The sequence below is a fragment of the Phoca vitulina genome, unplaced genomic scaffold (assembly GCF_004348235.1).
Source record: "Phoca vitulina isolate PV1807 unplaced genomic scaffold, GSC_HSeal_1.0 scaffold21, whole genome shotgun sequence".
In the NCBI taxonomy this organism is placed as follows: Eukaryota; Metazoa; Chordata; class Mammalia; order Carnivora; family Phocidae; genus Phoca; species Phoca vitulina.
Window position 1 is genome coordinate 13,362,532 of NW_022589724.1, and position 26,520 is coordinate 13,389,051.

General features: G+C 37.3%; 1 protein-coding gene across 1 annotated transcript in view; it reads right to left on the reverse strand.

Moving 5' to 3' along the window:
- Positions 1-3,707: 3,707 nt before the first annotated feature.
- The window catches only part of LOC116641323 (zinc finger protein 420-like), a 33,475-nt gene continuing 10,662 nt past the window's right edge, over positions 3,708-26,520 (reverse strand). Inside the window, 4 exon segments of the mRNA XM_032418986.1 lie at positions 3,708-4,578; positions 4,795-4,898; positions 20,126-20,128; positions 23,803-25,061. Of these exon segments, the coding sequence (XP_032274877.1) occupies positions 3,708-4,578; positions 4,795-4,898; positions 20,126-20,128; positions 23,803-25,061 (2,237 nt within the window).

The window sequence follows — 26,520 nt, forward strand, 5'->3', positions numbered from 1 at the left end:
CTCCTTAAATTTGAGTTTACCCAGTTGTGATTGTGGAAGGATCTGAAGAAAACTTCAGACTTGTGTGCCCAGCTCCTGTCTCACGGAAAACTATCACAAAATGGCATTCACTTAGTCCCTTCTGGAATTTAATTTTGTGTATGTTATGAGGTAATTATTTTCCCAAATAGCCATTCATCTCAGTATCATTTAATGACTACTCCATTTTTTTTTCCTACCGTTTTGGGATGCTACTGTTACCATAAACTAAATTCTCATATTTTTCTGTTTTCTATTCTCCAGATCTGATGGTTTCATCTGCACTGTACCAACTATTTTGTTTCCTACAGACTACTGTTTGAATCGCTTGGAGGGCAAGCCCCATTTGTTGTTCCTAATTTTTAACATTCTTTTAGTTATTCAAATATATTTAGTGTGCTAAATTTTATTTTAAAATCCCATTGAATGACAAGGATGCTGAGACAATTAAATGTGGGAAATAGTCTTTTCAACAAAGGTGCTGGGATAACTGAATATCCACATGCAGAAGAATAATGGTGGACCCCTACCTCACACCATGTACAAAAAAGTTACCTCAAAATGGATCATAAACCTAACAGTAAGCACTAAAACTATTAAACTCTTGGAAGAGAATACATAACTCTTCAACCTTGGGTTACACCAAAAGGACAAACAATAAAAGAAAAAAAATAGGTAAGCTGGACTACATCAAAATTAGGATGTTTTCTGCTTCAAAGAGCATCAAAGAAAGCCCACAGAATGGGAAAAAATATTTGCAAATTATATATATAAGGGTTTAGTATCCAGTATAAAGAACTCTTACAACTCAACGATAGAGAGACAATAATCTAATTTAAAATGGACAAAGGATCTGAACGGACATTTCTCCAAAGAAAATATACATCTATGTGTATTTATAAAAATATTTATGAAAAATATACCTATTGTATATTTGTGGATATATTTATGAAAATATACATGTATCTCTTACAGAGAAAACAGGTGTTGATGAAGATGTGGAAAAATAACCCTCACGTGTTGCTGGTGGGCTTGTAAAATGGTGCAGTTATTTTAGAAAATAATCTGACATCTCCTCAAAAAGGTAAACATAGAGTTAACTTGTGACTCAACAAGATCACTCCCAGGTATATACCCAAGAGAATTGAAAACACATCCACACAAAAATTCATACATGAGTGTTCACGGCAGCATTATTCACAATAACCAAAAAGTGGAAACAACTGAAATGTCCATCAACTGATGAATGGAAAACAAAATCTGGTAGACCCATACAATGGAATTTTATTCCACCATAACAAGAAATGAAGTACTGATACTTGTTACAACATGGATGGACCTTGAAAATATTAATGCTAAGTGAAAGAAGCCAGCCACAAAAGGCCACATATTCTTTTATTTCACTGATATGAAAAGGCTAGAGTAGACAAATCCACAAAAAGATAGTAGATGAGTGGTGACCAGAGGCTGGAGGGAGAAGGGAATTACTGCTAATGGGTATGGGGGTTTCTTTTTGGGGTGATGAAAATATTCTGAAATTAGGTAGTGGTGATGGTACCACAACTCTGAATATACTAACAACCACTGAATTGTACTTTAAAAGAATGAAATTTTCAGTGTGAGAATTATACCTCAATAAAACTGTTCTTTTTAAAAATTCCATTGATTTAAGTTTACAAATCAAAGATAAATTTGAAACAAATCGACATCTTTATACTATTTTTCCAAATATGTTTCTTCATTTATTACATTATTCTATGTTCTTCTGGAAAGATTTATCCTATAAACATCTCTTGGATTTTTTTCTTATTCCTGGTATTTTTAGATTTTTTTGTCAATATTGTGACTGTCACTTTTCTCCACCACATTTTCTATTTTTCTACTTAAGATAGCTTTTTACTTACACATCGTTGATAGATTATATATCTCCACCTTACTAGTTCTACTAGTTAGATTTTCTAGTCACCAAACATACCATCTCAAACGATGCCAGTTCTTTCAAATATTACTAGCTGTTTTTTTTTTCTCTTATTAAATTATCTGGGACCTTCAGAACAATGCTAATAGTATTGACATCGAACATCATTTCTCATTCCTCTTTCTGGTAAGAATGCTTCTGGCTATTCACAATGTTCACATAGGTTTCTGATAAATATCCTTTATCAACTTAATTAAGTTTCCTTCTATCCCTAATTTAAAAAATACCAATGCCTGCAGAGCTTTGCCAAATATTTTTATATCATCTGTTAAGCATATTCTCTTTATTAATGTACACTTCTACTTTTGAACTAGTTTGGAAGTCCTATGATAAATCTCAGTATTGATTTTACAAAACTGCTAGATATGGGGCGCCTGGATGGCTCAGTTGTTAAGCGTCTGCCTTCGGCTCAGGTCATGATCCCAGGGTTCTGGGAAGAGTCCCACGTCGGGCTCCCTGCTCAGCAGGAAGCCTGCTTCTCCCTCTCCCACTCCCCCGGCTTATGTTCCCTCTTTTGCTGTCTCTCTGTCAAATAAATAAATAAAATCTTAAAAAAAAAAACAAAACCTGCTAGATTTGACTTGTTAGTCATTGAATTAGAAAATTTAACTTCCCTTTTTATTTATATTTACATTCCTTTTCTTATAGATGTTGTTTTTTCCTTTTTTCCCATTGTCCTACTTGCTACAGTTTGTCTATTGGCTTATCAAACATATTTTTTGTACCTATTTCATTAATGTGTACTTTTATATTTATTAATGTATTACTTTTATTTTCTTTGGTTTATATCATTATTCTATTTCTTTTTTATAATGTAATACTTAATTTATGCCCTAATTTTACTATTTTCTAATAACTGTCTTTTTTCTGTTTGGATTTATCCTTTAACACAAAAGTTACTTACAAAATTATTCTGTAATTTCTAAATAATTTTGTGGTGTTATTTTAACTTGTTCATGTCTACTTTTATCCTATTGTGGTTTTAAAAAAATGGGAAGGACTTGAATATTTCCCTTGGGGAGAATTTGTTGAGATTTTCTTTGAAGCCATATTTTTAATGGACCATATATATACACACATATATAGAAATATATGTATATATATTTTAATGGGCCATATATATATATTTTTTCCAGTATTCATGGTATATTTTTTAATGGACTATATATATGATGTACTTTGGCAAAAAACTATAGATAATCCATTAAAAAATATTCCATGAACACTGGAAAATAATGCATATTTCTTTGTGGAGGAAAGTATTCTCTTATATGGCTATTAGACAAACTTGTTAATTAAAAAAACTCAAACCCACTATAAAGGTGTTTTTTAACAGTGAAGAATAACATGAGAATTACTAAAAGGATAAAAGATGATATATAAACAATTTTCATCATCCCACTAAAACTTTTGTGTACCTGAAAAACTTTTTATTATAAGCAAATATATATATTTGTAATAAATTATTTCTAAAAATAATTTTCTAAATATGTTTTTAAAAACAAACCAGTTTGGGGATAATTCCATTATAAGTTTTTATCTAAATGATATTACATTTTCAGGATTAATTGTAAAAACAATGCTTTTTCTCAGTACAAACAAAATGAGCATTTTGCCTAAAGTTTTTCTTGCATTAACAATCCTAGAGTTTCTTACCACTGAGTGTTCAGGTGTAAGTGATGACCTATGGCTGCAGGCTTCCCCACATTCATTACTCTGATAGGATTTCATTTCTAAAATGAGTTCTTTGATGTCGAATTAAAGATGTACTATGACAGAAAACGTCACTACATTTATTACATTGATGTTTCTCCCCTGTGTGTGTTTGCTTATGTTTAGTAAGGGCTGAGCTTAAGCTGAAAGATTTCCCACATTCATCACACTGGTAGGGTTTCTCTCCTGTATGAGTTCTCTGATGTCGAATTAGTGATGTTCTATAGCAAAATCATTTTTGACATAGATTACATCGATAGGGTTTCTCACCAGAATGAATTTTTAGATGTTCAGTAAGGTGTGTGCTTCGGCTGAAGGTTTTTCCACATTCCTTACAAACATAAGGTTTCTCTCCAATATGAGTTCTCTGGTGTTCAGTAAGATGTGCGCTCCGATTGAAGGCCTTTCCACATTCATTACATTCATAGGGTTTCTCTCCAGTATGAATTCTCTGATGTTGAATGAAGGCTGGGGTATGACTGAAGGCTTTTCCACATTCATCACATTTATAGGGCTTTTCTCTGGTGTGAGTTCTCTGATGTCGGATTAGTGATGTGCTATGGCAAAAACCTTTCCAACATTCCTTACACTGGTGGGATTTCTCCCCAGAATGAATTCCCTGATGTTCAATAAGATGTGTGCTCCAGCTGAAGGTTTTCCCACATTCAATACACGCATATGGTTTCTTTCCAGTATGAATTCTGTGATGTTGAGTAAGGGCTGAAATATGGCTGAAAGCCTTCCCACATTCATCACAAGGATAGGGTTTTTCTCCAGTATGAATTCTCTCATGATTTCTAAGGGATGACCTATGATTAAAGGTTTTTTCACATTCATTACACTCATAAGGTTTCTCCCCAGTATGGACTCTTTTTTTTTTTTTTTTTTTTTTTTTTAAAGATTTTATTTATTTATTTGAGAGAGAGAGAATGAGAGAGAGCACATGAGAGGGGGGGAGGGTCAGAGGGAGAAGCAGACTCCCTGCCGAGCAGGGAGCCCGATGCGGGACTCGATCCAGGTACTCCAGGATCATGACCTGAGCCGAAGGCAGTCGCTCAACCAACTGAGCCACCCAGGCGCCCAGCCCAGTATGGACTCTTTGATGCTGAATAAGATTAGTGCTCTGACTAAAAGCTTTTCCACATTCATTGCATTCATAAGGTTTCTCTCCAGTATGTATTCTTTGATGCTGAATAAGATTAGCGTTCTGGCTGAAGGATTTACCACATAGTTTACATTCATGCTTCTCTCTCATATAAATTTTCTTAGATTCCATTAGTACTGAACTATAGCTTTACATTCAAATTGTTTCCAGAATAAGTACAGTTTGAGATAAAAATGCATCCTTGCTTATATCTAATAAATTATTTTCCATTTATGAGTTGCCTTTTAAAAAAATCAACTGACACAGAACTATGCTTTAAGCTTCTATCATTTATGTCATAATTATGTCATAATTGTCTTTAGAAACTCTCTGCTGTTTAAAAAGAGTTGAGGGGCGCCTGGGTGGCTCAGTCATTAAGCGTCTGCCTTCGGCTCAGGTCATGATCCCAGAGTCCTGGGATCGAGCCCCGCATCGGGCTCCCTGCTCCACGGGAAGCCTGCTTCTCCCTCTCCCGCTCCCCCTTCTTGTGTTACCTCTCTCGCTCTCTCTCTCTCTGTTGAAAAAAAAAAAAAAAAAAAAAAAACTTTAAAAAATAAATAAATAAATAAAATAAAAAGAGTTGAGCTCAGGTTAAATATTTCCTCAAAATTATTATATTAATGATTTTCCTCTTTAATTGAGTGTCCTTGTAATTCGGTTTTACTAGTGTTTCTCAAGTTGGTTATCAAATTCCAATTCTCCTAATGCAAAGTTCTAGGAACCATCATTTAGAAAAATGTCTAACATCATGCCATGACACTATTCTTTTTCAGAAGCTTTCTGCTTTGAAGTTGATGTTCTGACTTTGGATATAGTATCCAGGATTAAGGAGAAGACAATATCTCTTCCCTCTGGAATATAAAAGGAAAAAATAAAACTCGCTCATCAATAACAGAAAAAAATATAATAAAAATAAAAATGAACCAGTGCTATGATGAAACAAAAGATTATACATATAGGTCCTGATTAATATGGAAGTTTAAAGAAGGGAAGGATTAATACAGATACGTAGAGTAAAAGAAATGGAAGCATTGAGACAAAATGCATAGCATAATAAAAAAATAAAGACACAGAAAAGTACATAACATGACAAAAAGTCAATGACACTAATTCAAATGAATGTCTTTGGAAAGCAGAGGTAAAAAAATAAGAAAGGAAAAGTGAAATGTGACTGGTTAATAAAAACTCTGACAAACACAGAAATTCAATGCCATATAATAGGAGATGGGAGAACTAAAGTTTTCTGTCATAGTAGTAACATGATAACTATGAAATGTTTTAGATGAAGATGCCTGTTAGGAATGTTGATGCTAAGGTGGCAAAATAAATCTATCCATTTACAATGTTTTGAAGAAAAGATGTATCACCTGTTTAGTACTAAAAGAAATATCTTAACTCAGTGCACAAATAAAGTAAAAAATCTCTGGTCCCAAAACTCAAAGTCCAGTCTCAGATAAGCACTTATAAAACATATTTTGACATTTGTGGGGAAAGTCACTATAATCTGTAGTAATTACAAAGCCTTACTTATCTAAGGAGACAAGGTTCCTACAATTGTCATCACATCCCTTACAGTGTCTGATAATGATCTGGTTCTTTTCATTACTACAAGGTAAAGTTCACTGGCACATCCTCCTTGCCACTGGTTCCTAACACATCAAATACCTACTCACTAAAGGATCACTTATGCAACCATTTATGACAGAAAGTGTAAAGCTAAGAACTGAAAATAACAAAATGGAGGGCTAGCAAGTTGTCCAAAGATGATTCACGGTTCTAAGCAAAAAAAGTGGTTAAAAGTACATTATTTGGCACCACTATATATCTGTTGAGAGTACAAAGAAGCAAAACAAGAGGAGAGAATGAGAACATTGCAATATGTGAAGGAATAAGGATGGAAGATTTTCCCAATTGAGGACTCACAGATTCAAGAAGTCCCAAGCCATAAGCACACTAAATACAAAGAAAAGCACATCCAAGGATATCACAGTCAAACTTCTGAAACTCAGGGATAACAACAACAAAAAAAATCTTAAAAGCAGTGTAAGAAACAGGCATGGTAACTTCAAAATAGCAACACTCTGCTCACTCACTTCTCAGCAGTTAAAGAGAATCAACTGAAAACGCATGTTTCTGGAGTCTCTTCGGGAAGAGACTCAGTATCTTGAAGATGCCAGCTCGCTCTTAAGAGTTGAAGGTACCCCTCTCCCCGCCAAATATGCTTAAGTCCTAACCCCCAGTACCTCAGAATGTGATCTTACTTGGGAAGAGTCAGTGCAGATATACATAGATGAGGTCATACTAGAGTAGGGTCAGCCGCTTATGAGTCATGTGAAGACACATACACAGGGAGGACACCACGTGACAATGAAAACGGCAATTATAGTTATGCAGCTGTAAGCAAGAAATGCCAAAGACTGATGGCAGACTGCCAGAAGCGAGGGAGGATTCCCCTGCAGCTTTCAGCCACAGCACGGCCCTGCTGACACCTGGATTTTGGACTTCCAGCCTCCAGAACTATGGGACGATACACTTCCATTGTTTGAAGCCACCCAGTTTGTGGGACTTTGCTATAGCAGCCCTGCGAAACTAATATGCCTCCCAATTTTACTTATAGAGTATGTATTTTTGAAAAAGAAAAACAAAATGAGGCCAAAGGGGGATGTGTCCATACCACATATCAAAACATACAGTAGGTTCATTAAAACAGGGTAGTACTGACACAAGGACAGAAAAAAATAATAAAACAGAATAATGAGCCTAGAAATAGGCCCATTCTTTTTAGGGATTTAATGCATGATAAATGTGGCATTTCAAATATTTGGGGAAAGATGGAGATTCAATAAATGATCTTGGGACAAGTGGCCTATCCATTTAGGGGAAGAAAATAAACTTAATACCATTGCCTTAAATTATTGGTGAATTAGAGTGAAACATTAAAAATAAAACTATAAAATAAGCAGAAAACAGAAGAATATTTTTACAATCTTGCAGTGGAAAAGTCCCTTAAAAATGTAAAACCTGGAGGTTATACAGTTAAAGACTCAGATCTGACCACACAAACCTACTAGGCTATCAATGAAACTAAAAGAGAAAAGTCATACTGGGAGTAAATATTTGCAACTTAATAAAACAAAAGGATTATTGGCTGTATTATATAGAATTTCTACAAGTCAATTAGGAAAAAATATAATGCAATACAAAGGTGAGCAAAGGAAACAAACAGGAAAATTTACAGAAGAAACACAAATGCCCAAACAAATGAAAAGATTTTCAACCTCACTTTTAATCATGGAAACACAAATTAAAATGAGATCTCATTTTTCAAACATCAGATTGGCAAAAATGTTAAAATACAGATAATATCCAGTATTGCTTAAGTATGTGGGGAAATGGGTGTTCTCATATACCACTAAGTGGGTATTTAAACCGCAACAGCCTTTCGGGGAGGAGATCTTTTTTGAAAAGGGCACTTATTTATATGTATTAAAGTCTCATTACAATCATACCAGGTTAATGACAATAATTTGTCTTTGTTTGAATCATATATTTTAATAATAACTATTATGTTACCGGCAAAAATTAACCTGTGGCATATTATACTTCCTCTATTATTACATTTATTATACTTCAGTGTTCTACTTTCAATGTTCTGTCTTCCTTCCTAGAGTATAATCTTCTTGAGGACAGTGACGCTGTCTAATTTACTCTTTTTTTTTTTTTTTTTTAAAGATTTTATTTATTTATTTGACAGAGAGAGACACAGCGAGAGAGGGAACACCAGCAGGGGGAGTGAGAGAGGGAGAAGCAGGCTTCCCGCGGAGCAGGGAGCCCGATGCAGGGCTCGATCCCAGGACCCTGGGATCATGACCTGAGCCGAAGGCAGACGCTTAACGACTGAGCCACCCAGGCGCCCCTCTAATTTACTCTTCTGTCTTTAGCACCACACACAGAAACTGTCATACATTACACATCCAATAAATATTTCTTGAATGAGTGAGATTTCTCTCGATTCCCAATCCAGTGGCCCTTGTACAATAGTATCCTGCCAGTTAAACCTGCTCCCTTAAAGAAGTGTGACTTAAGACACTATTTTTCCCTATGTCTCTACAGTCAATCAAAGTGTACAGACTGCATTGATACTACCATAAAAAATTCAGAATTGAACAGGATTAGGATCCTAAAATATCATCTAATCTGTCCCCCTTCTTCTATGCAGACCTACCTACAGCTAAACTATTACTAATTACATTTTCCAGCATTTATGGAACGTCTTCTAACTGCAAAGGAAGTTTAGAGTTAATGTTTCCTGTGGTCAGCTTTCCTATTCTGAGCAAGGACTATAATCACCGATTTTTTTTTTTTTTAAACCCGATGTACTTGGTAGGGTGCATTTTATTTTATTTTATTTTAAAAGATTTTATTTATTTGACAGAGAGAGACACAGCAAGAGAGGGAACACAAGCAGGTGGAGTGGGAGAGGGAGAAGCAGGCCTCCCAAGGAGCAGGGAGCCCGATGCGGGGTTCGATCCCAGGACCCAGGGATCATGACCTGAGCCGAAGGCAGACGCTTAATGACTGAGCCACCCAGGGGCCCCTGGTAGGGTGCCTTTTAGATGTTTCAGTGAGTACTTGATTAAATTCTACAAACTGATATTTATTCCTTATCAGCTTAGTTTCTGGAAGCCTGCATCTCAGAATTCTAAACCATACCTCTGCTGTTGTTGCTGAATCTGTGAGGTTTCTGGATTTGGGTAGCCAGAAAGAACCCATGATAACCCCCCTAAAAATGTCATCACTGACCCTGTCTTTCTTACTTCCTAGTATACTGGTGACCTGTCATTAAAACTCCCTGTGGTTACAATTATTCTCTCAACTCAGAACCATCCCCACGATCAGCCAGGCAAAGATGTGTGTGACTGTCCTAATCTTTGCCATGTTCCTCAGATCATCTAACTGTGAATTCTTTGGGGTTTTTTTTCAGGACTGACTCTGATATTGTTAGAGAAGTAGAGACGAGAAGATGAACACAAGGACCAGATGCTAGAGGCTTTTCCTTTCAGAACCTCACAAACGATGTCATGATGTCAGGCATTTGAGCTACAAAGAGGCTCAGGAAACATGACGACTAATTCCCTCGTTTGCCCAAGACACAATCAAGCCTAAGGTCACGCAGACAACCACTGGCAGCACGAGGACTACAGCCTCTCTCCATTCTCAAGTTCAGTATTATTTCTCTCCCTTTAAAAATAGTCCAAGCACGACTTATGAAAAGAAAATGACAAGAATGACCAAAAGAATATTTTGAATTATCAGTCAAATCCAGAGATCAAAATTATTAAAAATCAGTGGTTTAGAAGTCTGTAGCAATGGGCTATTCAAGTTTTCTGGAGTCTTTCTAAAGACACGAATACATTATAAATTAAGTGTTTAAATAATGATGATCATACCAATGTATCTATTTTTAATCAAACAGGTGGACAGCTGTAAACATTTTAAATGGACAGCCTCCCGGTTGCCACACGCAACTTGAACGCCTATAAAGCAAATCTCCACTCACGAATGACAATGGGATCGGTATACATCTGAAATCAATATGCATTTCAACGGTCTAAGCCCAAGCTGAAAATATAGACAGCAAAGCTTTGAGAATTGGCTAAGATGTCTTCTTTTCTATGTTTAAGATAAACTAAACTGAAAATGAGACACACTTGGAAGAGAAGGAAATCCGATACATTTAGTTCTGTTCCAAGAGGGCATAGTTGAGCTCTTCGAACTGAAGTACCTTGTAACTCAAGAATGATAGAAGCATGAAGTAACTGTAGAGATTTCTTCCAGCGCATATTAGTGTTGGTGGATAGTATATCATTTATAATTTTTTAAACCTGTATTTGGATTTTTCTGGAGAAATTACTGTTCTCGATATATCCATTTAAAAATATATATATGTGAACGACAGAACTATCAGGAATTTTGCCCAGTGATTATCCCAGACACTGGCCTGGGTACATGAGAGGAAGTGGGATCTAATGCACAAGTAGAGGGGTTGACCATAAATTAGAGCACAGACCTTTACTCTATAGTAACAGGAGGACAGATTACACGGGAATACTTCCAGGAAGGTTGGTGGATGTGAGAGTGAGAGCCTTTGGAAGTTCTTTTTTGGCTGTTCTCTTCTCTCAGTGAAACAGGAAGCAGGATCATCTGCTGAGGGTGAACATGGGGGAGCTGGAGGTCTGATGTCAGTAACGTATCAGATAGTTGGCAGGAGTGGGAGAGTAAAGAAAACAGGGAAATCATCTTTCACCTGGATCACTGCCTTAGTTCCTAACTAAATGTCCTATGTCCGTTCTTGCTCCCATACGGTCTGTTCTCAACAGAGCATCCAGAACGGTTCCTTTAACATGTAAGTCAAATCATGTCACTTCTCTCCTCAAAATCCTCCTGCAAAAATTGGTAAATTGCATGTAAATTATACCTCAATAGAGCAGATTAAACAATAATTACTACAGCCACCTTCCTATGGCTTCTCTTCTCCCTCTGAGTAAATGCGAAACTCCTACACAGCCCTGTGTGATCTGGACCCCTCTTACCTCTCTCATCTCAACATCTACTATGCTGTTACTCACTCTTCTGTCCACAATGGCCTGCATAAAGGCTCAGCATATTTGAACCTCTGGGCCTTTGCATTTGCTGTTCCCTACCTGGGAACTCCCCACCCCAACCTCACCTATGTGCAAGGCTCACCCTCTCATTTTCTTCAGGTCTCTACTCAATGTCACACTCATGAAATAACAGCTGTCCTAGGTTCTCTCTAAGCCTATTACTCTAGTGTAGTTTCCTCTGCAAGTCACTCTCTGACACACTTAGATTTACTTGTTTATTGTCTGTGTGCCCACCCTAGACCATCAGTTCTATGTACACAGGGACTTTGCTTTGTTCACTGCTGTATCCCCAGTGCCTCAAACATTACCTGGCAAAAAAGCAGGCCCTCAATTAACATTTATTCAACGAATGAAAGAAAGAAAAATCTTTCCTCCCTCTGGGCACAGAGATGGTATTTCAGGAAAGAAAAAGTAAAACCGAGTTGTTACAAACTTACTTGTATATTTTATGTGTACAAAGTTGCCAAACAGGCTCAAGAAAGTATGCCACCTGGAGTGAAGTGTGAGATGGAAAATTCTGCTGTTTCCTCAGTCTCAATTCTCACATGCTTCTCGTAAGTGAGCCTCTTGCTATGCCAGGAGTTAGTTCAATGTTTAAAGAACATATTTGTGTACATTTCTACATATATTACTGCATAATTGTATACATGTAATGTGTACATATAAATTATGAGCAATTTAAGAAAATTTCAAAGGATATTTAACTACATGAGATTTTTCAAACTTCGCGTGGGAACTTTAGAAATTAAAACCAGCTTAATGTACAAATTGGCCTTGAAAAGTTTTGCTCACCAAAGACAATGTAGTCAGGTCTTCCTTCTTAATGCCATCTTATCTACTCAAATAGAGACCTGAGAAGGCAGAGCTGAAAAAGACAGGGGCCCTGAGAAGTCAGGATTGTCTTTATGGGAACCCTGTCTGACTACCTGGATGTGACTCACAACAATCACTGCTCTTCATAGCCCACAGAAAGTAGGGAAGCAATTCCACAGCTCCTTACAGAAGAGGCTTCAGAAATTTGCCTACAAAACAACAAAACAAAAAACCTCTGGAGAAACTGTTTTCAGAGGAAAGGGCAAAGAAGTGGATGTCAGAAGACCTACATCCTACATTCGGGGGTGGGGTGCTACTAAGTTCCTAGATCAGTTTGCCTCTAATTCCCAAACAAGGTCTGGAGCAGTCGTCCTTACCCCTTTGACTATCTGATCCCAGCACAGCCAAAGGCCCCGCGCAGCCCCACGCTCCGTGCTCCTGACCTACCCCCCAACTCCCAACCCACCAGTGACAGCCCAAACCCCGACCCTTAAGTCTGGAATGCCCAGCCAGAGCTCTGCCTCCCCCTAACCCAGACACAGCCCTAGACCCGCTTAAACCCGATGCGGAGTCCAGACGACCGCTTCGCGCTGAACTCGGACCCGAACCGGACCTCCAATTCTCCGCCTTTCTTCCGCCCCCGCCCCCTGAGCCGGGGCGACGCGCTATCCAAGCCCCTCGCCACCCCGCCCCATCCCCTGGGGTCGTGAGAATTCCTGAGCGGAGGTCCCTCCCCAGCTACCACCCGGGTGCGGGGGTCAGTGAGAGAACAATCTCACCAGCTCCAAGGACAAATGAACACCCTCCGCCTACCCAGAGCCCCACCTACCCCGCAAGTCAGGAAGTGCGCCTGCGCACGCGGCCGCCTAGAACTACATTTCCCAGCATGCTCTGCAAAGGACGGGCGCCCGCGAGCCGCGTCTCCTAGGGCCTCCGGAGTTGCCTTTTCCTCTCGTGGCTGCTTGCAAGCGGCGTAGCTTTTCTTTCCTTATTCAAATAAAAAGAAAAAAGGGATGAAGAAAAGCTTTTTCTTTCGCAATAGGTAAATATGAATCCGAAGGGATGCAGATTTTTCGTTAACCTTTACATAAAAGGAATGTCTATTCATTATATTAATAGATGATTCAGCTGGAATATAACCTTTTTTTTTTTTAAAGATTTTATTTATTTGATAGAGTGAGAGGGAACAGTAGAGAGAGAGGGAGAAGCAGGTTCCCTGCCAAGCAGGGAGCCCGATGCGGGGCTCGATCCCAGGACCCTGGGATCATGACCTGAGCCGAAGGCAGACGCTTAACCATCTGAGCCACCCAGGCGCCCCCATTCAACAAGCTAAAAAGGGTGGGGGAAAAAAAACCAGCCCAAACTAGATGGAATTCCTTAACAAAGAGATAATCACCGTTAACACTGTGGTATACACACAGTATTCTAAAAATAAGTCTCACAATCAGCCCCATTCTTCGTTGGGGCTTGGGGCCTCTTTTTTCAGGATTGTTAGCATATTCTAGACCCTTTGTGATGGTATTTTATTTCCCTTTCAACTCAAAATTCTTTTTTTTTCTTTTCAAGATTTTATTTATTTGAGAGCGAGAGAGCGCGGGCATGAGCAGGGGGAGGGGCAGAGGGAGAAGCAGACTCCCCGCTGTACAGGGAGCCAGAGGTGGGGCTCCGCAGAGGACCCCAGGATCATTACCTGAGCTGAAGGCAGACGCTTAACCAACTGAGCCATCCAGGCGCCCCAGAATTCTCATTGTTAGTATATAAAATATAATTACTGTATTACTTCTATTCTGTAACCTTGCTAAATTCACTTACTGGATTTATTTATTTTTACGTTTTTTACAATATATCCTAAACATATGAAATTCTTAAAGAAAATTTAACACAGTATGGGTAAGGCTTGCATGTTGAATACCACAAAACATTACACAGAGAAATTAAAGACCAAATAAATAGAGGGGATATATCATGCTTATGGAAAGGAAGATTCAAATTGCTGAGATGGTTATCTCTAAATTGATTTATAGGTTCAATTAAATCTAAATCAAATGTCTTCAGGTTTCTTTGTAGAAATTGACAAGCTGATTCTAAAATGATGTAAAAATGCAAAGGGTCTAGAATATGCATAATGATCCTGAAAAAAGAAGAATAAAGTTTATTTCAACACAACAGAAAACTAAAGAATAAATACAATGTCGTAAGAACAGATGTAAATATCAGTGAAAAAAAGAGAAAGTACAAAAATATACATACTTGATTTCTGACAGAGGTATTACGGTAATTCAACAGAAAAGGATAATCTTTTTTTGGAAAATGGTGCTAATCAATTACATATCCCTATGCAAAAAATATGTACCTCAATTTTAATTCACAAATATATTAAAATTAACTGAATAGGGCTCTTAAACATAGATGTAGGAGCTAAAACTACAAAAATCTCTAGAAGAAAACAAAGGGAAAAAATCTTTGTGACTTTAATTTAGGCAAAGATTTCTTGAACACAAAAAGCACAAACCATAAAACGAAAGATTGATAAACTGGACTTCTCAAAATTAAAAGCTTTCCTCCTCTGAAGAGACTGCTTAGAAATTGAAAAGAGAAACTACAGACAGGGAGAAAACATTTGCAAAATATATCTGATAAAACTTGTATCTAGAACACAAAAGGAATTATTATCACTCCATAATAAAAAGACTAAATGATTTGATTTTTTAAAATGAGTACAAGATTTGGAAAATCACCAACATAGATAAACAAATTGCCAATAAGCATACATAAAGATGCTCAGCATCATTAGATTTTAGGGAAATGCAAATTAAAACCACAAAGTAATACTACTACACATCTCCTAGAATGGCTACATTTTTTTTTTTAAACTGAGGGCCATTTTACAAAAAACCTGAAAGGTACTCCTCAAAAAGTACAAGATCATGAAAAACAGGAAAGAGTAAGAAGGTCAGTTGTGTGGTTTTTGTTAACATTTGTTAAGTACGGTCCTGGGGTGTCCGATGTCAAGGCAAAGTTCAACAAAGACTGCAAGGGAAAGTGATCTAGTTTTATGCTTGGTCAATATCATGCTGTCCTTATACTTAGGACAATACTTACACTGACTCACAGGTCCTGGAGGAGGTACATGGCACTCAAGGACGCACATGGGGAGGTTAAGGCAGGGGACAGGCAAAGAGTGAGCAACAAGAGTTGGAGCATATGGCTTTTCTAGGGCTTGAGGGTCTAGTGCTTTGGGATCCTTGGGCTAAGGCCAGATTGGTCAATTCAAACTAAGAAGAATGAGGTTTTGGTAAGTTTTGCAGGGGTCTTATCTAAGGGGCCCATAAGGGAAGGATGCACAATCCCAGGAGAGACTGTTTACCACAAAGTTACTTGTGACTCGGCAGGCTGTTATCTGAGGGAGGCATGCACATGAGGGAGGGGCCAATGTCAGTTCAAGGCCACTTAGCCACACAAAATGGATGCCAAGAAGGCAATACTATGAAGTAATTTAGCTAACCTGTCAATAGTTGCAGGCCAGAGGAGACAAAGGAGACATGATGACTAAATCCTACATGAAATCCCTGCGTTGAATTCTGGAACAGAAAAAGGATAGTGGAATTCAAATAAAGCCTGGGATATGATTAATATGAATGTAAATGTTAGTTTTCTAGTTTTCACAAATGTACAATGATAATGTAAGATGTGAACATCAGAAGAAACCAGGTGGCGGGCATGTGGGAACTCTCTCTACCATCTTTGTAACTTTTGTAAGTCTAAAATTATTTTCAAACAAAATGTTGATTTAAAAAAAATCAGTTGGGGGAGCCTGGGTGGCTCAGTTGTTAAGCGTCTGCCTTCGGCTCAGGTCATGATCCCAGGCTCCTGGGATGGAGCCCCGCGTCGGGCTCCCTGCTCCGCGGGAAGCCTGCTTCTCCCTCTCCCACTCCCCCTGCTTGTGTTCCCTCTCTCGCTGTCTCTCTTTCTCAAATAAATAAATAAAAGCTTAAATCTTAAAAAAAAAAAAAATTAACCTTTGTAGATTCCTTAGGATTTTAAATGTATAAGATCAGGTTGTTATGAATAAAGAAAGTTTTACTTCATCCTTCCTAATTTGTATGCTTTCTTATTTTTTTTTCCTTTGCTTATTACATTGGCCAGAACTTCTATTACATTGTTGAATAAAAATGAGGGGGTGCCTGGGTGGCTCAGTCAGTTAAGCATCTGACTCTTGGTTTCAGCTCAGGTCATGTTCTTGGTGTCCTGGGATTGAGCCCTGAGTTGGACTCCACATTCAGTGTGGAGTCTGTTTGTCCCTCTCCCTCTGCTCCTCCCCCCTCCCCACCCCGTTCTCTCTCTCTGGAATAAATAAATATCTTTTTAAAAAATGAGGACAGGGCACCTGGATGGCTCAGTCAGTTAAGCATCTGCCTTTGGCTCAGGTCATGATACCAGGGTCCTGGGATCAAGCCCTGCATCGGGCTCCCTGCTCCGCAGAAAGCCTGCTTCTCCCACTCCCACTCCCCCTGCTTGTGTTCCCTCTCTCGCTGTGTCTCTCTCTGTCAAATAAACAAATAAAATCTTTAAAAAAAATGAGGACAGATATTTTTGATTGGTTTCTAATCTTATGTAGAAAGAAGTAACCATGAAACTGGTTGAAGTAGAGAAGTTACCATCTGTTGTTCATTTGTGGAGAGAGAGTTTTCATCACAAATGGATGTTGAATTTTGTCAAATGCTTTTTCTACATCTATGAGAATGATGTTTTTCCCCTCATCAAAAAAAAAATTTTGGTGAATTACATGGATGGATAATCAGATATTTAAATAAAATATTGCATTCTTGGAATACACTCCAATTGGTCAGGACATAGTTCACTTTTTTTGTACTGGTGGATTCAAAATATTTTCTTAAGCTAGGCTCCATGCTGGGCGTGAACTCACAACCTGGGGCCTGAACCCATGACTCTGAGATCAAGACCTGAGCTGAGAGTCAGATGCTTAACCGACTGAGCCACCCAGGTGCCCCTCAAAAATATTAATTTTAAAGCAATTTTCACATCTACAGTTATCAGGGATATCAGCTTATAATTTTCTTTACTTATAATGTCTTCATCTGGTTTTGGTTTCAGGGTAATACTGATCCAATATGATGAGTTGGAAAATGTTAATCCTCCTCTACTTTCTAAAGTTTTTGTAGAATTAGTATTATTTCTTCCTTAAATATTGATAGAATGCCCCAGTGAAGCCCCTAGACCCGTAATTTTCTTTCAGGGAAGATTTTAAATTACAAATTCAATATCTTTAATCAGTATAGGGCTATTTGTGCATTCTAATTCTTCTTTACTCAGTTTTGGTAACTTATGCTATTTCAAGGAGATCTTCCATTTTACCTAAGTTGTCAAATTTTCGAAGTAAAAGTCATTAATAACTCTTTATCATCTTTTTGACTCTAAAATAGTGGTGCCACCTCCTTTATTCCTACTAGTAATTTTTGTCTTCTATTTCTCTTGATCAGTCTATCCAAAGATTTACCAATTATATTGATTATTTCAATGAATCACCTTTTGTTCTCATTGATTTTTGTTTGCGTATGCTCTGGTTTAGGAATTGGCGAACATTTTCTGTAAAGGGCCAGATAGTGGATATTTTAGGTTTTGTGATCCACCTATGGTTTCTGTTGTGTAGTCTCTGTTTTATTCTTTTTTTCTTTTCTTTTTGTTTGGTTTGTGTGTTTTATAACTCGTTAAAAATGTAAAAATGAATCCTAGTTTAAGGCCTGTATGGGAACAGGCCACTAGCCAGGTTTGGCCTATAGTCTGATCCCTGTTCTAGTTCATTGATTTGTGCTCTTCCATTTATTACTTATATCTTCCTACTTATTTTGGGGTATCATTTGCTCATATCTTTCTACCTTCATAAGATGGAAACTTAAATAATTGATTTTACACATTCCTTCTTTTCTAATAAATCATTTAAAATTATAAATTTTATTCTAAGCTCTGGTCTAGTGACATCCCCAATACCCACACACACAATGAGTCCTGACTTTCCACTGAAGGCTCTCCCACACTGAATATATTTATATGATTTCTCACTGGTTAGAATTTCGGTTGTACAAAGAGGTGTGACTTCTGCATGAAGGCTCTGATGTGTTCATTAGATGTTCTGTTCAGATGAATTCCTTTTCCCGGCACATTGTTCCATTCATAATCTATCTCCTCAATTCTGACATATTGTATTTTCATTCAATATTATCTAAACATTTTCTAATTTCTCTTGTGACTCATCTCTACCTAGGCTAACAAATGGAAATTCAGTTTTCTCCACCTTTTCAGAAAAAATTCCATGGTGTGCCTCTTTCCCATCCTACCCACTCACATTTACATAATGCCATTTTGTTCTGTTATACTCTAAGAATGTCCAAAATAGGGTAGATTAAACTGTGAAGTGTGTAACTGTGATAACTTGAAGTTGAAATAAACATAATACCCAAGCATTTGTGTGACCAGCGGCATATAAAACTTTAAGTAAACATTAACATCTCAATAGCAAGCATGTTAACATTTTAATTATTTAATTTCCAAACCATTTAAAACCATATTTTCAGAATTACTAGGGTAGTTCCACTTGTTTCAACTTTTTAACTCTGCCTGAAAACTCCAAAATATCTGTTTATATATAGCATAATGTTTCAGAGTCCTTAGATATGAGTCATGGTATCTTGTGTAATCTCTTAAATTCCAGTTGTTTAAGGAGACTAGTACCTAATTAATTCATAGTACCCAAGAAATATCTATTAGTAATACTACTGAAGTAGAAAGGCAGTAATATTAAGTATCCTTTTAAAGAGTATACAAGTAAATAGGCTCAGATAACAACATATTAGGAGGCAAGTTAAAAAAAAGAACCTGGGGGGCGCCTGGTGGCTCAGTCAGTTGAACATCGACTCTTGATTTTGGCTCAGGTCATGATCTCAGGGTCGTGGGATCAAGGCCCGCGTCGGGCTCCACACTCAGTGCAGAGTCTGCTTGTCCCTCTCCTTCTGCTCCTCCCCCCACTCCTCCCCCTACTCATGCTCTCTCTCAAAATAAATAACATCCTTAAAAAAAAAAACAAACACTAAAATTTCCTACTTATCTTATGTTAATGGCAATACTAGCTATGTTTAAGAAACCATTAAATAGAAGGCAAAACATTGAAAATAGAGATATTGAATCTCCTAAGCACCTGAGACTTGAAATGACTATAGAAGGGGCACAAGCTTTCTTCTTCCTGAAGTCATGCACAGAATTAATGGGATGATAGGAAGGATAAGGGCGAGAAAAACAATGAATTCTAATTCTGAAAATATTACATAGTTTCATATGAGGCCTGACAGGCAAACTAGATCTGAAAGAAGTTCTAATAGACAGGAATTCCACAAATTATTGGCTGCACAAGCGGTATTATCATATAGTTTCCAAGATGACAACAATGAAGGCAAGATACACATTAATAGTTTAGTTTCTGACGTGTTTAGAAAATGAATGTCCTACATTTACATAACAGCTAAATATTTATCTTCAAAAGTGACTTAAAAAATGACTAATAAAAGAATTACATGACTGCAACTCACTATTTAGTTTCAAATTATTATTTGTGGGGTGCCTGGGTAGCTAAGTTGGTTAAGTGTCCCTTTTTTGATTTTGGTTTGGGTCATGATCTCAGGGTCATGAGATCAAACCCCACATTGGGCTCCACACTCCCCACAGAGTCTGCTCGAGATTCTCTTTCCCTCGCCCTCTGCCCCTCCCTCGGCTCACACTCACTCTCTAAATAAAATCTTAAAAAAATAAATTATTTGAAAGTTAAGATTTACAGTGAAAATCATGGCTGCTGTTGACCGTTTTCAATTTTAAAACATTTTTAATTTAAAATCTAAGAAAAAATGTTTGATTAAAAATTTAGGATCAAGGGGCGCCTGGGTGGCTCAGTCGTTAAGTGTCTGCCTTTGGCTCAGGTCATGATCCCAGGGTCCTGGGATCGAGCCCCGCATCAGGCTCCCTGCTCCGTGGGAAGCCTGCTTCTCCCTCTCCCACTCCCCCTGCTTGTGTTCCCTCTCTCTCTGTGTTTCTGTCAAATAAAATCTTTAAAAAAAAAAATTTAGGATCAAGCTCAATATGGTATATCAGCTCACATTCATTTCAAGGAAATGCTGAAAAGGTTTTTTGCTATCAATCCTTCTTTTCCTAATATTGCTTCACAATGAATATTTACAACTTACATAAGGTTAAGTTATTGTGCTTGAAAAGGAAAGGATGCCCTGGATAATAGAATTTGTAAGAAAAGTTATTTGTAATGATAAAATGACAACTCAACAAAACACTTAACTTTTTCAAACAAATTATAAAATAATAGTATAATTTCTATGTTCAGACTGATCACAAAAAAATGTATAGGGCAGCAAAACAGGTATCCCTGAACCAGTATCTCAAAATATACCTCCAAGAGCTTCTACATGTAAGAAACTAAAACTTAATACCTCCTTTGAAATGCATTTTTCTTGTTAATTTATTTAACATAATGTAGGGACAGGATACAGAATACCATATGATGTCCAGTCAAATTCAATTCAATTCTGTCTGGAGCTGAAGTGACATTACATTCAGTCCTGCTTGTCTCGAGTGGGACAGAATCCTGTGGAGGCTAAGAGGCTGATCTGAATCTCAGCCCTCCACTTACCAGGCCCATGGGTTTAGCTGAATCAGGGAACCTCTCTGGGCTCCACTTGCCTCATTTATAAAATGGTAATAATCTCAGTTTCATATATTTGCTCTAAGGATTAAATAAGAAAGTACATGTCAAAGTGCTTAGCAGAATGTGTGTGTAGCAGAAATATCCAATAAAGGAAGATTAAAAAAACTCAGTTCTACTAACACTCTGTAAGAGGTTATATAGTTTTCAGTGGGGAGGGGTTGGGATGGGTGATCTCATTGTTACATAGAGCAATTTTTGATGCATTTTATATGCATACCAGCAATTATTACTGTGTTCACACAGAACTCACTTAACTGGTGCTATGTGAAGACTGCTAATATAGGTATTTTAGAATGTGAATTGAAAATGGATCCAAAAGCTTTTCAGAAAGAGGATAGCAAAAAAGACCTAGTGCGATTTTTTTTTTAATATCATATAGCTTAAGCTGATTTAAAACAAAGGCCTTAGACTAATTTTCAGTTTTCTTTATTGAAATAAGCTAATGGCTTGTTTGTGTAAAGCTTTTTTATTAAAAGAAAAATTTTAAAAATCTTGTACCTAGCACAGTATTGTTATAGAATTTACATGTAACATTTTATATGGTAGTTTAAGTCTGTCAGTTTCTTAATTGTGGACAAATTAACAGTTGGCTCTGGCCTTTTGCTGTAACCTTCCTGTGTCACTCACTTAGTCCTGGCATCTGTGCAGACATAGCAGTTTCAGTTCTACTGTCACTTGGAAGTTCAGGCTCAGCATGAATTTTTGTCAGGTAGCTCTAATACCTGGTGTTTTTGTTTTTCCTTCCTTCCTTTTTTTTTTTTTTTAGTTGAAGTTTTAAGAGGGAAAGTACCAGTGTTCAGATTTGAACTATAATAGTTTGTATATTCAACATTTGAAGTATATTCTATTTTGTTGTACTCTTGTTTCAAAGTGTATTCAAGTAGGTTTTCTGAAATATAGAAATGAAATTAAAAAAAAAAAAAATTCAGTTCTGATAATCACAAGGATATAAAGAGCCCAAGCTATGCATACCAGTACTCACATAAGTCCTATGAGTTGAAACAGGACTAGGAACAGGAATTTCTTTGTGTAGAACTATTTTTATCATGTGTTGAATACGCCAACATTGCTTACAGCCACATCGCTGCCTGCTTTGCCTGTTGTTTAATGTCTCTCTTAACTGTATGCTTTACACCAAGTGATATTTTTAAAAGTCCACCACTTTTTTTTTTTAAGATTTATTTGAGAGAGAGGGAGAGAGAGAGTACACAGGGGGGAGGGGCAGAGGGAGATGGAGAGAATCTCAAGCAGACTCCCTGCTGAGCACGGAGCCCAATGTGAGGCTTGATCCCATGACTCAGATCATGACCTGTTCTGAAATCGAGAGTCAGACACTTAACCGACTGAGCCACCCAGGCGCCCCTCTACCACTAACTTTTGATGTCTCTATAAATGCACTGGCTTCATCTTCTCTTAATTCTATATACCTTAAGAAAGAGTGGGGGAAGATCTATTTGTTATTTAGTTACAATTTATCCTTTTATGTTTTTTAAGATGTGGGGAAAATGGTGTCGTTTAGTGTGGAAAGTAAGGCAGGTGCAAAGATCCATATTCACTTCCAAATGACAGATAATTTGGGTTATGAATGCCATTTCTATATCACTTGTAGAATGATCACATACAGTAGTCTCTGTTGTCCTGATTAATCAATTTGCAGTTGACCCTTGAACAACATAGGTTTTTTTTTTTTTTAAAGTTAATAATGTGTTTACTGGTTTCACAGAATCTGACTTTCACTTCTAAGGAGTCTTTGAATGATGTTTGGTTCATTTATTTTTTTATTTTTTTTATTGTTATGTTAATCCCCATACATTACATCATTAGTTTTAGATATAGTGTTCCATGATTCATTGTTTGTGCATAACACCCAGTGCTCCATGCAGAACGTGCCCTCCTCAATACCCATCACCAGGCTAACCCATCCTCCCACCCCCCTCCCCTCTAGAACCCTCAGTTTGTTTTTCAGAGTCCATCGTCTCTCATGGTTCGTCTACCCCTCCGATTAACAACACAGGTTTTAACTGTGCAGGTCCATGGATTTTTTTTATTAATACAGTACAGTACTATAAATGTACTTTTTCTTCCTTATGACTTTCTTAATAACATCTTTTCTCTAGCTCATTTAACTGTAAGAATACAGTAGGCAATACATATTACATAAAAATATGTGTTGATTGACTGTTCATGTTACCAGTAAGGCTTCCAGTCAATAATAGACTATTAGTAGTTAAGTTTTTGGAGAGTTAAAAGTTATACATGAATTTTCAACTGCACAGGGGGACCCTAATCCACATAGTTCAATGATCAACTGTACTCACTCATTTAAAAAATTTGTACCTTGGAATGCCTAGGTAGCTCAGTCGTTTAAAAAATTTGTACCACAAGTGATCAAGCCAATCACATATGGTTGAGATTTTTCTACATACTTAAAAAACTTTTACTATTAGGCTGAACCAAGATGTCCAATATAATTTTTTGGATACATGATTTTTCAAACTTGCTTCTCAGTATGAATTTTCTGGTGCTTAATAGTTTGGGAGCTATTGTTGAAGGCTTCCCATGTTTAGTACATTCATAGAGTTTTTAGACTTTGTGAATTCTATGATGTGTGATGAAATTTTAATCATTTAATTAAAGTTTTCTCATTCCATTAAAGGGGTTTCCGTTCCATATGTATTCTCTGATGAACAGTGAGAGTAGATTTCTTGCTGAAAGCTTTTCTACAATTACTACATTCATAGGGTTTTTCTCCAGTGTGTATTCTATGATGTACAGTGAGGTGCGACTTCTTACTAAAGGCTTTTCCACACTCAGTGCATTCATACGGCTTCATCCCAGTATGGATTCTTTGATGAACAGTGAGTTGTGATTTCTGGATAAAAGCTCTTCTGCATTCACTGCATTCATAGGGTTTCTCCCCAGTATGAATTCTCTGATGTTCAATGAACTGTGAGCTCCGGATAAAGCCTTTCCCACAATCACAGCATTGATACCTTTTGTCCCCAGTGTGAGTTCTCTGATGTACACTGAGATCTGACTTTTTAATGAAGGCTTTTTTACATTCACTACACTCAAAGGGTTTCTCTCCAGTGTGAATTCTGTGATGTACACTTAGTTCTGACTTCCTGTTGAAGGCTTTTCCACACTCTTTACATCCATGGGGTTTCTCCCCAGTATGAATTCTCTGATGTACAACGAGCTGTGACTGCCAGATGAAGGCTTTTCCACAGTCACTGCATTCATATGGTTTCTCCCCAGAATGAGCTCTTTGATGAACACTAAGTGTTGACTTCTTGATGAAAGCTTTCCCACATTCATTGCATTCATAGGGTTTTTCCCCTGTGTGAATCCTCTGATGAATAATGAGGTTTGACTTCTGGATGAATGCCCTCCCACACTCACCACATTTATAGGGTTTCTCTCCTGTATGAATTCTCTGATGTACAGTGAGTTGTGACTTCTGAATAAAGGCTTTTTCACAGTCATTACATTTGTATGGTTTCTCCCCAGTATGAATTCTCTGATGTGCAATGAGTCCTGACTTTCCACTGAAGGCTTTCCCACACTGAATACATTTATATTTCTCACTGGTTAGAATTTTTGGTTGTACAAAGAGGTGTGACTTCTGCATGAAGGTTCCGATGTGTTCATTAGATGTTCTGTTTAGATGAATCCCTTTCCCCAGTACATTGTTACATTCATGATCTATCTCCTCAGTTAGTGGCTTATTGTTAATGAATGCAACTTGATTCAAAAGCTTGTCTTGGTTTTCCTGGTGATTTATCTTATCTTCAAGTCTCCAGTCTTCAAAAGTTGAGTATACAATCATGTTATGAAGTATCACTTGTTCAGAAATGCTCTTCCATGGTGTTAATTCTTTCATCTTGGGTCTAATACAAAAGTCTGAAAAAAGCCCAAGTGTAAATGATGTTACTTCACTCTTGAGCTCTGAAGAATACAAAACAAAACACAAAAATAAAAAACAAATAAAGCTCTTCATTTTAATAGAAACAGATAGAAATCTGATAATGAGTGCAATCAGTTTTGAAATGTAAGAATATGACCTTAAAACTCAAAGACAGAAGAAGAAACAGACCTAAAAGAAAAAGAAGTGAGTAAGGGAGCAATGGAAAAAGAAGAGTTGATGAACTCAGTGTCAAAGTTCCACAAGGCACCAGCGCCAATCCACCTTTGTGGCTTTGTGAAGAGCAGAAGCAGATCAAAAAATCATTTCAGGAAAGACAGAGGAAGGATGCTAGCAAAGGAGACTGAAGGTGAGTTGAAGTGACCAGCAGAAAGATTAAATCCACACTAAATATAACAATATTCATAAATATTTTATAAGTAACCAGGTAGAAGCACAACTACAGGGTAGGGCTTTCCAAGTACATTCATCTTAAAGAATCAGATGACACAAAAAGCATGGGATGGGACAGGCTCTATTAAAAGGGGGAAACTCTGAGTTTGAAGAATAGGCAGTTTCAGAGAGAGAAAAAAAAGGCAAAAAAGGAAGGAAGAAATACCCGCTCATAATTGGATGGTGTTAATGGGGAAAGAAAACAAGGGAAATTCAGGGTCCTGGAAGACAAAGAGAACCACAAAACCAGAAAAGCCAAAACTCCTCTTCAATCCAAAAGAAAGGAAGGAGGGAAAGGCCCTGCTATATTAACAGAGAAGGACTCCATAATATTTAAAAATCTTATGAAAATACTGTAATGTAATAAAAATGAACAAAAGAAATATATGGTCCATAGAGAACTACTACAGAAAATCAGGAAATGAATTTGTGCAGATATCAACAGAGGAAATTGTCCCTTGTCAAACCAAAACCAAAAAGAAAACTAGCCATAAAGCAAAATAAAATTTTGTCTGAACTCTAAACAGAATTAAATATACTCAAACAAGCATTTCAGGTCATGGAAAACCACCATGAATCAGAACTTATTTAAAAAAGAAAAAAAGAAATAAAAAATGGAGTGATGAAAAAGAATTGGTTAAACTTGGGGGGGGGAATGAAAGATTAAATTATAAGGTGTGGGCAGGGGGTAAGGAGAATTTCTTTTTTTTTATTAATTTTTTGGTTGTTAATCACCATACATTACATCATTAGTTTTTGATGTAGTGTTCCATGATTCATTGTTTGTGCATAACACCCAGTGCTCCATGCAGAATGTGCCCTCTTTAATACCCATCACCAGGCTGACCCATCCTCCCACCCCCCTCCCCTCTAGAACCCTCAGTTTGTTTTTCAGAGTCCATCGTCTCTCATGGTTCATCTCCCCCTCCGATTTCCCCCCTTCATTCTTCCCCTCCTGCTATCTTCTTCTTCTTTTTTTTCTTAACATATATTGCATTATTTGTTTCAGAGGTACAGGTCTATGATTCAACAGTCCTGCACAATTCACAG